We start from the raw sequence: 15,896 nt of genomic DNA, 5'->3' as shown, positions 1-15,896 counted from the left end.
ATGATTTACTCTTTTCAGTTAACCTCTACAGGGCAGGGATTGTCTTTATTACTGTGATTCCTGCCCCTGGCCCAGACCTGAACAGCTGAGGGGTTACAACTGAGTTGTGTAAATTCTGGGGATGGAAAGAGAACAGCCCTTTCACCCAGGGTTCTCTATAATGGCATTGAATTTGGTCTGGCACATGGCAAGTAGCTGCTTTTGAAGCCCAGCTTAATCTGGTCAGGTCCTCTGAATTGCCTTTCCTCATTGCCCCTCTGCAGACTCTCCCTCCCCATTTATTGGATAGCCTGTCCTTCCTACAATTCAAGAGGCCTCCCTTCCCAGGCCTAGACTGTTTGGTTTCCTCACCTTCCAAAGGCCAACCTCTGCACACAGCAATGACCCTACCACTCCCAGGACAAAGGTAATCAAAGCCCCCATTATCCTCACACTTGAGTCCAAGTTCTAGGCTGTGCTATTTGGCCTCTCACAAACCGCTGCATCCTTCTCAGGATTTCTGTTACTCCCTGGACACCAATAATCCAAACTTCCAGTTCCATCCATCGGTGGCTCCATTCCTGAATTTGATCCATTGATTCCCCTACTTACTCAGTGATCCAAAAATCTATCCCTCCTCCCATACTCTCTCTCCACCTGGCCTGCCTCATGGTGTCCAGTTCTGATGTGTGGTTATACTGGTCCTCCCTGCCTCACCTCTTGGTTTAACGGAGTCTTCCAAGTGTCTCTCACAGTCCCTCTACATACACCTGCCCCCACCCTATTTGGCATTCTCATATTCTTGGGTAAATCTCACTCTTCTCCTTGATTCTTAGCTCATCCTCTTTTCAGCCTGCCCTACCTGCTTCAACAAAAATGTTCCACTATTGTGTGTGCAACCCCTCAGATGGCTTTCAGTCATGCCATGTCCCTGGCCCATCTCAGTGCTCTCCTAGATGTCAGGGGCCAGGTATGAATTCTCCAAGGTCCCAGAACTCACCTTGGACTGAGCCCACCCCCACCCCTGCAGGGACTTGCAATCAGGTTTTTCACTTTAGACTTTTTAATATTTCATACAGCGATTATGGTGCATTCAGGAACCCAACCCCCCAAACCCCACTAGGAGGGCCCCCACCCCAGCCCTCCCACCCCATTTGAGGGCCCCAGGTTTAGAGTGGAGGACGGGGAGGTAACCACCCATCTGGGACTGACCCCAGAGACTGTCCCTGCCCTGCCTCACCCTCCCCAGGGGTTAGGGGATAATGCCTGGGCACAGACCCCCATGCACCCCTCTGCCCCTGTATATGTGCTTGTGCACATATACACACTATGGCTCCTTGAAGAGTTGGTCAGTTCCTGGCAGGGCCCCTACTCAACAGCACCGAGTGGGACAGGGGCAGGAGGGTTGGGCTAAGGAGACCCTGAGAAGGAAGGAGGCCCCAGCTGTGGGACTGCAGGAGGGAAAGAGTGGGGGCCCCCCCACCTCATCCACCTCCCAGAGAGTCTCCCGTAGTCCCCAGGTTCCCCTGCTGCTGGGGATGGCGGGTGGGGGTGGGGTGGGGTAGGAAGGCGAATGGTCGAGGCATGCTTTCCCTTAGCCAACCCCAGGGTCTAGTGATGGTCAGGGTTCCAAATAGGGGCTGTGTCCCTGCCTTGGAAAGGCTGAGAGCGGGGCTTCATTGCACAAAATACTGTGGGAGGGCCACACGCAGGGGGTGGGGCCCAGCCAGTCTGTATACAGAGATATTGCATTTAAAAAATGAAAACCTCATTTAAAATAATTAAAAAACGACAATGAGTGAAACAAACAAAAAAAAAAAAAGCCTACACAACATGAGGCAAGTGGGGCAGGCAGGAAAGCAGGCAAGGGAAGCCTCAGACCCAAGGCATTGCCAGATCCTGTCTGAGCCGAGATCCCCAGCCTGGACTAGCTCCGGACCCCTGGCTGGCCGTCGGGTAGCGGTCAGTGGTCCTGGGGGAGGATATGATGGGGAAGAGGGGTAGGCCTGGCCTCAGTGTGGGAGGCTGGCACAACCATGCTGTCCGCCGGCAACTACTGAGACAGAGACAGAGACAGACAGACAGACAGACAAACCAGGCGAAGGAGCGATGAGAGCTTTGTTAGCACCCAGCAGACAGGCCAATGGGTGGGCTGACAGGCCAATGGTCGGGTGTTCGGACAGGCAGCAGGGAACATGTGGGCAGGCGAGCATGAGTCAGGCAGGTAGGCAGGCAGCAAGCAAGAAGGATGCAGTTGGGGGCTGCCCTGTGAGGGGAGTGGCATCCCTCCAGCTGCTGCTGCCTGCTGGGGCCTCGGTTTGTGGCTTAGAACTCAGCTTAGAACTCGGTGTCCACCACGCGGAAAGCTGGCCTGCCTGCAGGGAAAAGCAGAGCGGATGGCTGTTGGTAGGTAAGCAAGTAGGTGGCTGGGGCAGGGAAAGAGGGCGAGGGCCACACCTACCCGAGTCAGGCATTGACGAAGACCGAAGGCTGGCCTCCTTTTGTAGCTGGATCTCCTTTAGTGCAAATATGGAAGTAGCTGTGGGTGGAAGACAGACAGTGGAAAATGACCCATAGGCCCATCCAGGATCACTGCCCACATGGCCCAATTGGAATTACCAAAAATTGCCTTTTCTTTGAGAGGCAGGGCTTTCACCTGTCAAATAATCCTTACACACAAACCAGCTACAACTAGGGATTATGGAATATGGATTATTACAGGACACTAGGAAATCAGTAATTTTGTCAAGTGTGATAATAGTGTTGCAATTACCATCTGTTGAGTCCAGGTGATGAACACTGGGATTTGATTTAGATTAAACCACTGGGGAGATACAGGAAGTGGGCCAATTTTTTAAAGCTATAATAACGATAGTTATTAAATGTTTGAGATACATGCTAAATTTATAGATGAATGATATATCTGGGATCTGATTCAAAATAATCAGAGGGAATATAGATAAAACTAGATTGGCCACAAGTTGATGAGATGTTAGAGTACTTGGGGACTCACAGTATTTCATCTAATATATAAATAAGTATCATTTCTTTTCTTTTTTTTTAATTTTTTTAACTTTTATTTATTTATGATAGTCACAGAGAGAGAGAGAGAGAGAGAGAGAGGGAGAGAGAGAGGCAGAGACACAGGCAGAGGGAGAAGCAGGCTCCATGCACCGGGAGCCCAATATGGGATTCGATCCCGGGTCTCCAGGATCGCGCCCTGGGCCAAAGGCAGGCGCCAAACCGCTGCGCCACCCAGGGATCCCGTATCATTTATTTTCTAAAATAAGATTTTGAGAGAAAGCAAGCGAGTGAGCAAGAGAAAGAGAAGTGTGGAGAGGGGCAGAGAGGGAGGGAGGGAGGGAGGGAGGGAGGCAGAAGGACAAGCAGATTCCATGCAGAGCATAGAGAGTGATGTGGTGCTCACAACCCTGAGATCACGACCTGATCCAAAACCAAGAGCTGGACGCTTAACCAACTGAGCCACCCAAGGGCCCCTATTTAATTTTTTTCAAGTAATCTCTTCACCCAACATGAGACTCAAACTTACAACCCCAAGATCAAGAGTCCTAGCTCCACTGACTGAATCAGCCAAGCACCCCTAAATATATATAATTTTAAAGTGTCCATATTAAGAAGTTTTTAAAAATCAGGCATGAAGGGGCACTTGGGTGGCACAGTTTAGCATCAGACTCTTGGTTTTGGTTCAGGTCCTGATCTCAGGGTCCTGAAATTGAGCCCTGTGTTGGGCTGTGTGCTTAGCATGGAGACCGTTTAAGATTCTTTCCTTATATTTATGTCCCTCCCCACTGCCTACTCTCTCTTTCTCCCTCTAAAATAAATAAATATTTAGGGTGCCTGGTGGCTCAGTCAGTTGTGTCCAACTCTTGGTTTCGGCTCAGGTCACGATCTCAGGATCCTAGGATCAAGACCCAGTTGGGCTCCATGCTTAGCTGGGAGTTCGCTTGAGGATTTCTCTCCCTCTTCCCCCCACTTGCTTGCTCACTCTTGTCCTCTCTAAAATAAATAAATAAATAAATCTTTTTAAAAAAATTAAGTATAAAAAGAGAATACCCTATGTGATTCCATTTCTGTAGAGTACAAGGATGGGGAAAACTTATCTATGCTGTTAGAAATCCAACTAGTGGGGATACCTGGGTGGCTCAGTGGTTGAGCATCTGCCTTTGGCTCAGGTTGGGATCCCAGGGTCCTGGGATCGAGTCCCACATCGGGCTCCTTCCATGAAGCCTGTTTCTCCCTCTGCCTATGTCTCTGCCTCTCTCAGCTTCTCATGAATAAATAAATACAATCTTAAAAAAAAAGTCCAAATAGGGGTAACCCTTAAGAAGGGGCTAGGAATACCTAAAGCAAACAAGAGGGCACTTCAGGGGAGCTTCTCATATCCTTTCATATTCTTTCTCTCTCTCCTTTTTTAAAGATTTAATAAATTCATGTGTGAAAATGAGCAAGAGAGGAATGAGGAGAGAGCACAAGCTGAAGGAGGGGCAGAGGGAGAGGGAGGAGCAGACTCCCCATTGAGCAGGGAGCTCAATATGGGACTTGATCCCAGGACCCTGGGATCATGACCTGAGCTGAAGGCAGATCTTAACCAACTGAGCCACTCAGTTGGAGCCCTCACATCCTATTTCTTGATCTGTATGCCAGTTACATGGGTGTGTTTAGTTTGTGAAAATTCATTGTGCTGTGTATACTTATGACCTGTGCATTTCTCAATATGTATTTTTTTAAAGATTTTATTTAGAGAAATAAATTCATGAGAGACAGAGAAAGAGAGGCAGAGACACAGGCAGAGGGAGAAGCAGGCTCCACGCAGGGAGCCCGATGTGGGACTCGATCCCGGGACTCCAAGATCACGCCCTGGGCCAAAGGCAGGCGCTAAACTGCTGAGCCACCCAGGGATCCCTCAATATGTATTTTATAAAAAAAAATATTTACAAAAAAAGGGAAAGTGATGTTGCATCTATTTTCATGTAGGTTTAAAAATTTCCATGAAAGGTAAAAAGTAACTGAAAGCTAAATAGTTTTTGTAATAAACACATCACACTTGTGAACAAGGGTGTGCCTCCTCAGAGATGACCTAGCCAGAGCCCTGCACAATCTGCCCCATGTCTTGTTCCCCACACCCCCCTACCAGTTCCACTCACTGTCAGGAAGTTTGTGGATCCGCTCCCCCAGACTGAGGAAGAATGGATGTTTCATGGCATCCTCCGCGGAGATCCGATTGCGACCTTCAAACTGAGTAGGGGAAAGAGGGATAGGAGCAGGGGCGGTGGCAGCACTGGTGGTGTACTGACACCTTCAACAAGTAGGCCTCTCTTCCTCCCCACCCCAGACCCTCCCCCTGGAGCTCCCTGTCTCCCCACACCTAGGATCCCCTAACCCCCAAGGCTGGCCCAGGAGGGTGGGCTTACCTGCAGCAGCTTGGTAAGGAGGTCAGCCCCATCACTGTCAAGTCTACCGCAAGGACAAGAGGACCTGCTTTAAATTGAGTTTGGGCATTCTGGCCCTTAACCCCCCCCACCCCCTGCCATGAGCCTCACCGGGGTGCATGGCTCAAAAGGGCCTCGGCTCGATACTTGGGGTAGTTGTATGTCTTGAACTCTTCGTTGGACAGAATGCCTGGCCACGTCTCTTCAGTTGGGGTTCCTGGCAGGGAAGAAAAATTACTCTAAGTGTTCACAGGGCACCTCTAAATGTCTCCATGGCTCCTAGTGGGCTCAACCATCCTCACCCAAGATGCGGAAGATGAAGTGCAGCTGTTCCTCCACTGTGGAGCCTGGGAAGAGGGGCCGGCCCGTGGCCATCTCATAGAAGATGCAGCCCACACCCCTAAGCAGGGAGAACACAGTGAACAGGGGAGGCGGTCAGCTGGTTGGCTGCCATGACGAGCCACCCCCTTCAGCACACTGGCTCCTGCCACACTTCCACATGTCCTTACCACATGTCAATCTGGGTAGAATAGTCTGTGGAGCCAAGCAGGATGTCGGGGGGCCGGTACCACAGTGTCACCACCTCGTTGGAGTAGGTCTTCGTTGGAATTGACTTAGCTCGGGCCAGGCCTGAAGGGTTGAGAGAAGGGGCAGCTGGAATTGAGGAGGTCCCAGGCAGTCTGGGGGACAGTAGAGCTGGGGACTAAGGGCGTCTGAAGCAAAGTTCAGAAAAGCTGAAAGGAACTGAGATGAGGTGGTCATGAGGAAGAGGGAAAACAAGAGGGTAAGGCTGGGGGATCACTGGGAGGAAGGGGGAGGCCAGGGTACCGAAATCCGCCAGCTTCAGCTCTCCTCTCTCATTGATAAGCAGGTTTTGGGGCTTGAGGTCTCGGTGTAGCACCTTCTGCCGGTGGCAGTAGGCCAGGCCACGGAGCAGCTGGAACAGGAACAGCTAGGACCCACGAAGGGCAGGGAGAGGTCAAAGGGTATCCAGTAGCCTGACCCCCAGCAGATACTGTTCCCCCTCCCAAACACAGACACTGAGCTCAGAGCCTTATCTCACAAAAGAGGACAGGGTCCCAATGCCCTCCAAGGGCTCCCAGCAAAAAAAAGCCAAACGGGAAAAGTCTGTTTCTGGGATTTTGTGGGGTGGAGTGGGTGAGTGGGGGCCCCCATGTGCCCCTGCTTCCTGCCCCACACCCACTTTCACGTTGTGCATGTTGATGACGTTCCCACAGTCATCCAGGTACTGCTTCAGGTCCTTGTCCTGAGAGAAGAGGAGATAGTGGAAAGAAGAGGAGATAGTGGCCATTTCATCTTCCCCCCAGGACCCACTGCCACCCAACCTTACCAGGTACTCAAAGACAAGGGTGAGGGACTTCTCCGTGTGGATGATGTCATGTAGTGTGACGATGTTGGCGTGTTTGAGGTCCTTGAGCAGGGACACTGCAGGAAGCATGAGGGTGAGATGGGGAAGAGTCAGGACCTCACCCTCAGGATAGAAGTGAGAGCAAGGACCAGACAGGGATGAGCCCAGGGTTTCCTTGTTTCCCTGAGCACTCTGGGCTGATGGAGAGCCATTGGCTCTTTCCCACCTAATACCAAGAAGGTGTTTCCTTATGTTCCAGATGTGGAAACTAAGGCTCAGGGAAGAGCGTGGAGCAAGAACCTGGGACTGCAGCCCCAGTTTTATGTGACATTAGATTTTCACAACTTGTTTTTTATTTCTGTACTGATTTCCCTCAGTACAGAGGCCTGCAGCTTTGTGTGAAACTGAGTTTGCACACATAATACCTATGCAATTCAGGTTCATTCCATGTGATATTATGACTGGAAATCGTTGTGTCAAGGAAATTGGTGAGCATCTTCACGGGTGCTCTCAGAACCAAGGCAAGTACCCTGCTCTCTAATTCCTTGGCCTCTTCTCCAAACAGGAACAGATTCCTGGTTATCTTGATTATTATCTAAATATTTGCATGATGGGCACTTTCTCCTGAAGCCTGGAGTGTCAGGAGGGAAGTCCCCAAAGCCCCAGTCTCTGTTCTCACTATGGGGCATGTGTGTATGTGTGCGCACACACGTGCATGTTAATGTGCCATGGGGAGAGCCCGGGAAGCCTGGGACAGCCTTCCTGGGTGTCTGTACCTTCCCGGATGGCGGTGCAGGGTGCCCCCTCTTCGTGTTCCAGTCTGATCTCCTTGAGTGCTACAAGGTTGTCTGTGAGCTTGCTTTTGCCTTTGTAGACGGTGGCATAGGTACCCTAGGGTGTGGGGAAGAGTGATAGGAGAGGAGCTTGAGGCTGCAGGAAGTTCTCACAGACCCCTATCCCCACCACAGGCCCTGTGACTGTCTCTCACCTCGCCCAGCTTGTCCAGCTTGATGTAGGTCTCCAGTTTCCCAAAGCCAATCTCAGACTGTGGGGTAAAGGGGTAGGCTGAAGCAGGCTCACAGGAGGGGACTGGCTAGGGAGAGAAGTGGGGTGGAGGTGGGGGAGAAGCTGTGGTGGGGGGGAAGAGGACCAGAACAGGAGAGGCTCACTAGGCTGACGCGGCGGAGGCGGCGGCTGAGGGGCTTGTCGAAGATGGGGCTATTGAGGGTCAGCTTCTCAAGGTAGCCCTCAGGCAGCCGGATGTCGGCTGGTAGTGACAGGCGCTTGTTGATGTCCTAGCAGGCAAGACAGGTGAGAAACAGGGCCATGAGCTCCACCTCCCCAGGTTGAACCCTCTTTTCTAGCCCCACCACCAGCCAGATAGGGGGTTAAGCACCTCAGTGGAGATCTTGCGTGGGGGATGGTTGCGCATGCGCACCCTCACTGGCGACTGCACCTCATCCGAGGACGTGGCTGAAGCCTGGTCACTTTCCCCATCAGACCCCATCTTCAAGTCCTCATGTACAATCTCTGGTAGTGAGGACAGGGGGAGGAGGGCAGACCAGTTGAGGTCTGGAGCCCCAGGAACCCCCCTCCCCAGAACACATTCCCTCATCACACATGTACACACAAGCCCCCAGAGCAGCCTGGAGTCCCTCAGGGAGAGGGAGGCAAGGCCCAGGGAAATTCAGACAGGTCGAGACTGGTTGGATAGGGGTGGAGGGACAATAGTCACCTAGTGGAGCACCCCATTCCAGAGGTGAGCTGAGACTGGTGCTGGCCCAGGGCCAGGAGGCAGGCAGTGGCAGAGTAGCCAAAGGCCCTGGGAAGGCAGGCACCAATAGGCCTAAGGGGGTGCAGAGTGCAGGAGAAGGGCAAAGGGAAGGTTGGGGCAGCTGCAGCAGGCAGGGCACTCTTTCTCCCCCTGAGGCCTGGGCACAAAGCCAAGGAAAGGGACACAGATGGACAGAGAGAGAGTGTGAAGAAGATGGCAGGGAAAGGAGAGAAAATGGAGAAAGGAAAACGGAAATAGCACAAGTCTAAGGGGGAGCTCGGCTGGGAGGCAGCACCTGGGGGCCAGACTCGGGGGCAGGAGTGGTCAGTGGACCTACCTGGTGCAGAGCTGAGTGGGCCCCGTCCAGAGCGAGGTTCCCCAGGAACGGAACGAGTGGGTACCTCTCCAAGGTCAGTGCCACCGCCACCCCCACTCTCATCCAGGCCTATCTGTTCAGGGGCACCATTGGTCTTGTCCGTACTTCGGCCCCCTCGGAGTGTCATCGACAGCTGCCGCTTGATCTTCTTCATCCGATCCATGGCGACCTGAGCAGGGGATAGAGATGGGAATGGGTCCCACATTAGTACCCATTACTAAAGGGTACCCCTAAAACCCAAGACAACTCAGTGAGGCACACTGACATGGATTTGTATCAGTGCCCACCCAACCACTGTTGAGCCCTGGAACCGCTCGGGAATCCTAGAAACCTGCCATAGATGGGGACCCTTGTCAGTACCTCCCACCAGCCCCTGGGGACCCTGCTCCTAAGTAGCACACCTGGGTATTGAGGCTTGGGTGGCTGGCTGAGGGTAAGGGCCCAACAGGTGAAATGTTGGCCTCTATGGGGGCAGCCTCACTGTGGGAGCAGAGGCCTCCACAGCAGGCCTTCTCAGGTGCAGCAGCAATGATGGACCCAGCTGTGGATGGGGTGAGAGGCTCGCCCAGGACCGAAGGGCCACCAATACGGCCCCGGGCACGCCCATAGAATGGCATGTTTCGCCGGCACCAGCCCCACATCACCCCCAACTGCCAGGGCAGAATGCTCCCCACAACCACAAGGAGGCTCCTACCTTCCCTAACAACCATCGTCATGGTGACTAAGTGGACTACCCCACTGGTCTACCTGAGTGAGGGGTGCATGGAGAGGGGAGTCTTGCCCAGACCCAACCACTGGGTAGGGTTGTGGGGGGGGGCATGGATCTCAAAGCATACCAGCTGTCCTGAGGGCTGCTGGAAAGTTTCAATCAGGTTAGGACCCTATGGGTCCCATCCAGATTTTTATAAGCCAGGTCTCATTTCTCCTCTACTTGAGAGTATACATCTCCCTTATCACCCCAAATAAATGTCCCAGTCCTCAAGGGTGGGCCACTAGGTCTTACCCTATTAACCCCTATTATCTCTTTGGCCTCACCTCCCCCTCAATCATTGCTAGTTGCTGGTCTGCAACCACACCCAGCAGTCCTACCTCAGGGCCTTTGCACTGGCTATTCCTGGTATGTGGAATACCCTTCCCCCAGATTTCAAAATAGTTCACTCCCTCGCCCTCTTCGGACCATTGTTCAAATATCACCTTTTTAATGGATAACCCTGCACAAATAACCCTATTTAAAATCTCAACTACACTGAGCTCCCTCTCTTTGCCAAATTACCCCCCCCCAGCACTTATCACCTCCTCAGAAATAACACCATCTATTTATTAGTTTCTGTATTCTTAACTGTCTGTCTCCTCACCGCCATAACGATCAGCTCCGCCAGGGTAGATTTCTGTTTAGGTCACGGCTATATCCTGAGGACCTGGAACAGTGACTGACACAGAGTAGATGCTCAAAAAGTGCTTATGGCAGAAATTAATGAATCAGGGTACTGAGGGCCTAAGACCAATCTCTACCAGGATGGGCAGGGTAAAGTTGGCTCTTCGTGAACAACTCCAGAAAAGGTGGCCCAGGGACACTGGCATCGGCAGGAAGATGACCTAGATGGGGCTGCTGGAGGGAACAGGGCCACCAAAAGGCTTAGGCTGGCCTTCTTCTGCTTCCTCCTGGGCTCTAGGCCAACAAGGAGGGGGAAAGACCTGGCCTAGGAACCATCTGGACTCACAGCAGGGCCTACAATGGCCCTGGGCCCAAGGGAAGTAGAGCTAGATAGGAGGTGGGAAGGTGGGAAGGTAGGAAGGTGGGGCTGGGGCTGAGGCTGGATTCGAGGAGAGAAGTGGGTCATCTGTTACCTTGAAATCAGGTGCTTACCTCACTGGTCCCTAAACCCTGCTTCCGCCTACCTGACCTCACCACCCCCAGGAGGGGCCAGCCTAGCAGAAAGACCCCAGTAAAGAAGATGAGGTCCATTCAGAGAACCCAGAATAACAACAAAAATCCTGACCCAGTAGGCCAAACACTGGACCTGAAGCTGAAGAAGCATGGCCAGCCCCCAAAGGCAGTCTTGCATCCATGGTACAAATACCCAGTCGCTTTGCCTGTTGTGGCAGGGAATGGGACATCTGGGGGGACAGTAAGTAGGGCTGGATGGAAGATGAGGAGGGAGCCAGAAGGAGCCAGGGTCCATGACCTCTAACTGGAAACTCCAAGGGCTGGACATGTTCCAGAGTTCAGTTTTTTGGGGATTTTAGGAAGACAGGATACAAAACCTGCGTATCACACAACATTCCCAGCAGGGGTGCCCTGGGCAGACCTTTGTGAACAGAGACACTTGAACATTAATATACAATAAAACTTTTAAATGTTATTATTTCCATCTTCTGAGCTTTTTAGATTTTAGAATAGTGAGGGAGGGAACAAGAAATTGGATACACAACTCCACCAAAAAAGGGCATATGTCCTTCCTGACCCCTGAGGACATACACCCATCCTCAGAATACTCTCACACATAAGGGCACTCATCACTTCACACCACACTGACCACTGAGGACATAGCCATTACATTTATTCACTCCCACCAAGAACACATCACCCTCAGCCTGTCCAGACTCCCATAAGCACACATTGGACCCTCAAGAAGGCCTCCCTGCATTCTAACTTTCAGCACCTGCAATTTCTCCATTTATTTCCAACCCCCATCAGCACACAGAGCCCCCAAAGAGCAGAGAATTCTGTTTGAATATGCTTGGGCCCCTCTAGTTTAACTCTTACCACCCCACATTCTTGGGTGCCTCCCAGGCCCAGCCGCCTGTTAGCTTCTCCAAAGCACTTACCCCCATTAACACACTGTTCCCCGTGCATGATTCTGACCCCTATTAACACGCACTTGAGACCCTCTACAGCTGACCCACATTAGCACTCACTGGACCTTCACACTCCCCTGAATCTCATTAACACAAAGTGAAACTTGCCAATCCCTGACCTGTTTTTGCCCACACTCAGACCCCTCCACGGCTATAACCATCATTAAACACATATTCTGATTCTTCTACACTACCCTGTCCCCACCACTTCCTGTCAGCACAAGCTGGACCTTCACTTCACCCTGACCTCTATTAACACACACAGTACTCCCTATTAGCACACCCTGAACCCTTACTCAGCCCCATTCCCCATGGACACACGAACACTGTTCTATAATGGCCTGACCCTCATTAGCGCACACAGGTCTTCATTCAGCCTGGAGCCCCATTAGCACACTTTAGCCCTCCATCATTCTAAATCCACTTTACCACACCTAGACCTTCACATATTCCTGTCCTTAATTTCTCTTTGCTTCAACTCCTCCACAGTTATGCCTGTTCCCTTCATGACCCCGATCCTTCTTACTGCACCCTTTGGAACCTCAACACACCCCAGTTCCCCGTGGACACAAACACATACTGTCTTCGCAATGTTCTGACACTAGCATTTTCCAGACCTCATACTGCTGACTCTTCCCCTGATGGCACACATTTAAGCACCTCTAAGGCTCTAAACCCATATCAACTGTCATTAGAATTTCATACATAACTGCCCCTTATCGCATCCCAGAATCTCATAACCCTTGTCCTCATGGATACACACTAACTTCACACCATCTTAACCCTTAATAGACTGAACCTCTTACAGTGCTAAGACATTTCCCTCACCACTGAGCCCTCCCACTCCACATGGACCCATAACTTCTGATACCCAGTAACACAGCTCAGGTCTTCCACCACTCTGTCCCCATTAGCAATATACTGGGCCTGATACTACTACCCAGACCTTTATATAAACACAGGAACGTACCCTCTACAGTGATGACCCCCATTAGCACACTCAACGCTCCGAGTTCTTCCACTATCCTGACCTCCAGGAGCACTCTCCAGACCCACACGCTGCAGTCCCTCATGGACAAATACATAGTATTAACACCATCCTGAACGCTCATTACCACACATAGGGCTTCAGAGCTCTGATGCTATTAGCATACCTCCTGCTATCTCTACCACCTTATCCCCCATTAACACACACGGGGTCTCTCCGCACCTCTAACTCCGTTTGCATACCTCAGCATTCCTCTGACATGCTCTCCCATATCACACACCGTCGGGGCCACCCACTGTCCACCCCCCGGTTAGCATACGCTGGGCGTCAAGCCCTACACAGCGGTAAGACTTATCACCGGCTCCGACCCCTCCAAAGCTCAAGCCATTAGCAAACCTCGAGCCTTTCACCACCCACTTCCACATCTTTTGGTCTTTTGATCACCCTGCTCCCCATTAGCACCCACAGGACTGCCCATCCCCAGCTCCCAGACCGGGCCCAGGGCGGGGCCAAGGTCAGGGAGGCCCCGAATGACCCTTGCCCCGGTGCACTCTGGGAAATTCGCTGGGGGAGGGGGCACATGCCAGCTGTGCAGCCCAGACCCCTGGGCACCGCCCGGGGTCTGGGTTGGTTCTGGAAGAGGAAGGGCAGCCCCCACCCCACGTCTCGCGGACGCGCTCACCGGCGGGGGCGCGCGAGCAACCTCAGCGCCGCGGGGCCGGCGCGGCGGCGCCTGGGGCGGCGGCCCGGGCTGAGGCCGCGCGACCTCCTTCTCCTCCTGTTCGCCGCAGGCGCCCGTCCCAGTAGTCTTCGGCCATGGCTGCTGGGCCCGGGCCGCCGCCGGCTGAGGAGGAGGAGGCGGCGGCGGCGGCGGTGGCTGAGGCGGAGGCGGCGTCCCGCTCAGCCGGCCATGAGCTTGGCCGCTGCGGGCGATGCCCCCGGGCTCGCTGGCGCCGGCTCGAATCCGAGAGCTCACGGCGGCTCGCGGCTCAGAGCCGACTGCTTGCGGAGACGCGGCGGATCCCAGGGCCGAACACCCAACGGCCCAACCGCCGCGCGCGCCGCGCTCCGCGCATGCGCACGCACGCGCCGAACAGGCTGAAGTGGGAAGGAGGGGACTCACCTCGGACTGCATGTACCAAAAGACCCGTCCGCACCGGGAGGGGGCGCGGCCATTGCGCGCCCACCGGGGAATGTGGCGCCAGCCCTGGAACGGCGCCAGGGGGAAGTGTAGAGGTTGTTTAGTACTCAGTTCCGATTTCGCTAGAAGTTTGCTAGCCCACCGAAGTGGGCAGCAGCCAGTAATCAGCGTGCCGGTCACCACTCGGTCCCCCTACTTGGTCTCACTTGGTACATCCTCATGGTGGCAAACGGGACTTTTGCAAGGAAGAAAAAGACAGATGAGGCTGTCAATTTGAGTCCCTTGAGCTGCCTCAGAAGGCAGGAATTTCAACGGTTCGCGAGAAGATGACTTTTCTAGGAGAAGCAACCTGGAGAATCATTTGCCTTTACCACCTTAAATAGGACAGAGTCTAACCCCGCCCAGCTTCCCCCCCCTCCGCTAGCTCATTCCCACTGTGAACGTGTGCGGCCCCGCCCTTTGAGGTTGTCGTCCAGCCAATCGGATTTGCCCCCTGGGGTGAGGCCGCGCAAGAATGAAGGGCGTGGCTAAACTGGAGAGGCGTGATTCATTGCCCCCCCCACACCCCCGCCTCTGCCCGGTTTTCATTGGTTTTCAGCGCCGGAGGCGGGCATTTCTTTTTGTTCTGAACGCCTCTCACTATAGGCCGAATATTTCACAAGATGATTGGCCAAAAGAGCGTTCAATCGCCTTTAGTCCCGCCCCTGGCCCCTCCTATTTTCCCTTTACAAGACTCCCGAGGTGGAGCTTAGGCTGAGAAAAGAGGAAAGGCGGACCTTTAGAGGGGAAGGTGCGTTAGTGCGCATGCTTGAGGCTTTAGGTCGGGAGACCTCTTTACCGCCTCACACGAGCGTTTGCGTATGCACCCGGTTTTGGGTTTTCTTTCCTGCCACCTCTCAGCTAACACTTGCCTGCCAGAGTCGTCCTCCCGCCCCCGTGGCTCTTCCCAGGTCTGCGGTTTTCTGTTTTATTTATTGCATGCCTGTTATGTGTAAAGCACTGACAGCATACCTAAATCCCTCACTGCTCTATGCCTGGAAAACTCTTATCAACAAGCCCAGCTCAAATGGCGGCAGCTTTTGGCAGGCCTTCTGGGACATCTTTAATCTTTACACTGTACCCCAGTCCAAAACCAGCTTCCCCGCCTCTTCTGGGCTTCGTTTTATGGCAGCCTTGATCACACTGGTAGATTCATACTAGGGAGGATTTACCAGAGCACGATGGGAGCGGAAATACTTGACAAGGACTAAAGTCCACCGTGGGCTAGACCATCAGGTCCATCATTTCTCTGACTTCATTCTCATTTCCTACCCTTCTTTGTCTCACTCCAGACATATTCGTTTCGTTCTAGCTGTTTCTGAATAAAGCAGGCACAATCCAGCCCTATGGACTTTGCACTTGCTGTTCCCCCTGCCTAGTATATTCTAGATACCCACATGCTTAATACCTTCACTTCTTCTAAGTCTTTACTTCAATGTCACCTTCATGAAGCCTACCCTGAATTCCCTACCTGCATTAAAAATGCCTACCTGCACCCCCAACATTCTAGACCCCCCCAGGCCTGGTCCTTTCGAATGATACCAGTTAACTTCTTACAATTTACTTGTAATTATTGTAATTTACTTGTGTTTGTCTATTCTGGGTCTCACCCTAGCAGAACATAAGCAGCACCCCCCCTTCCCCAACACACACCCAAGGCAGGGATTTTTTTGATCCATTGCTGTCTCCAATGCCTAGAATAGTGCCTGGCACATAGTAAGCACTCAAGGATTGCTGTGGCAAGTATTTGGTGGCAAACAGCTCTAGGCCAAGAGAAAACCACGTACCATCCTTTCCTTCATGCCTGCTGGGTGCAGGGGGCAGGGGGCTCAGTGAAGTGACCCAAATCCTGCCCACTAACCCTCGTCTTCCATCTTGTTGGTGTTACAATGGTAGCCAAACATGACAGAAAATGGCACAC

General features: G+C 52.7%; 1 protein-coding gene across 4 annotated transcripts; it reads right to left on the bottom strand.

The window, feature by feature from the left end:
- Window positions 1-2,079: 2,079 nt before the first annotated feature.
- On the bottom strand, window positions 2,080-13,945 carry CDK16 (cyclin dependent kinase 16). Of its 4 annotated transcripts, none has more exons than XM_041740946.1 (16): window positions 13,919-13,945; window positions 8,910-9,117; window positions 8,195-8,328; window positions 7,968-8,093; window positions 7,787-7,843; window positions 7,575-7,689; window positions 6,781-6,875; window positions 6,634-6,696; window positions 6,258-6,381; window positions 5,939-6,059; window positions 5,732-5,829; window positions 5,541-5,646; window positions 5,412-5,475; window positions 5,145-5,235; window positions 2,441-2,518; window positions 2,080-2,354 (listed from the first exon to the last, which is right to left on the bottom strand). In XM_041740946.1, exons 1-16 carry the CDS (start codon window positions 13,928-13,930, stop codon window positions 2,317-2,319), a joined length of 1,530 nt encoding a protein of 509 aa, XP_041596880.1. In that variant the 5' UTR covers window positions 13,931-13,945; the 3' UTR covers window positions 2,080-2,316. The 4 variants fall into 4 exon arrangements, with proteins under 4 accessions (XP_041596880.1, XP_041596883.1, XP_041596882.1 ...); XM_041740949.1 differs by having other exon boundaries at window positions 5,412-5,454; XM_041740948.1 differs by lacking the exon at window positions 13,919-13,945 and adding an exon at window positions 13,478-13,869.
- Window positions 13,946-15,896: the final 1,951 nt, after the last annotated feature.

Source organism: Vulpes lagopus, chromosome X (assembly GCF_018345385.1).
Source record: "Vulpes lagopus strain Blue_001 chromosome X, ASM1834538v1, whole genome shotgun sequence".
Taxonomy (NCBI): domain Eukaryota; kingdom Metazoa; phylum Chordata; class Mammalia; order Carnivora; family Canidae; genus Vulpes; species Vulpes lagopus.
Note: the sequence above shows the minus strand (reverse complement) of the source record. Positions and strands in the feature narration are given on the sequence as shown.

Excerpts from the sequence above, each read along its gene's own strand:
- CDK16 (XM_041740946.1), bottom strand. Across the intron at positions 7,844-7,967 it reads GCCTCCGCCGCGTCAGCCTA|TCTGAGATTGGCTTTGGGAA; the intron begins GTGAGCCTCTCC and ends TTTACCCCACAG. Across the intron at positions 6,382-6,633 it reads TCAACATGCACAACGTGAAA|CTGTTCCTGTTCCAGCTGCT; the intron begins GTGGGTGTGGGG and ends CGTGGGTCCTAG.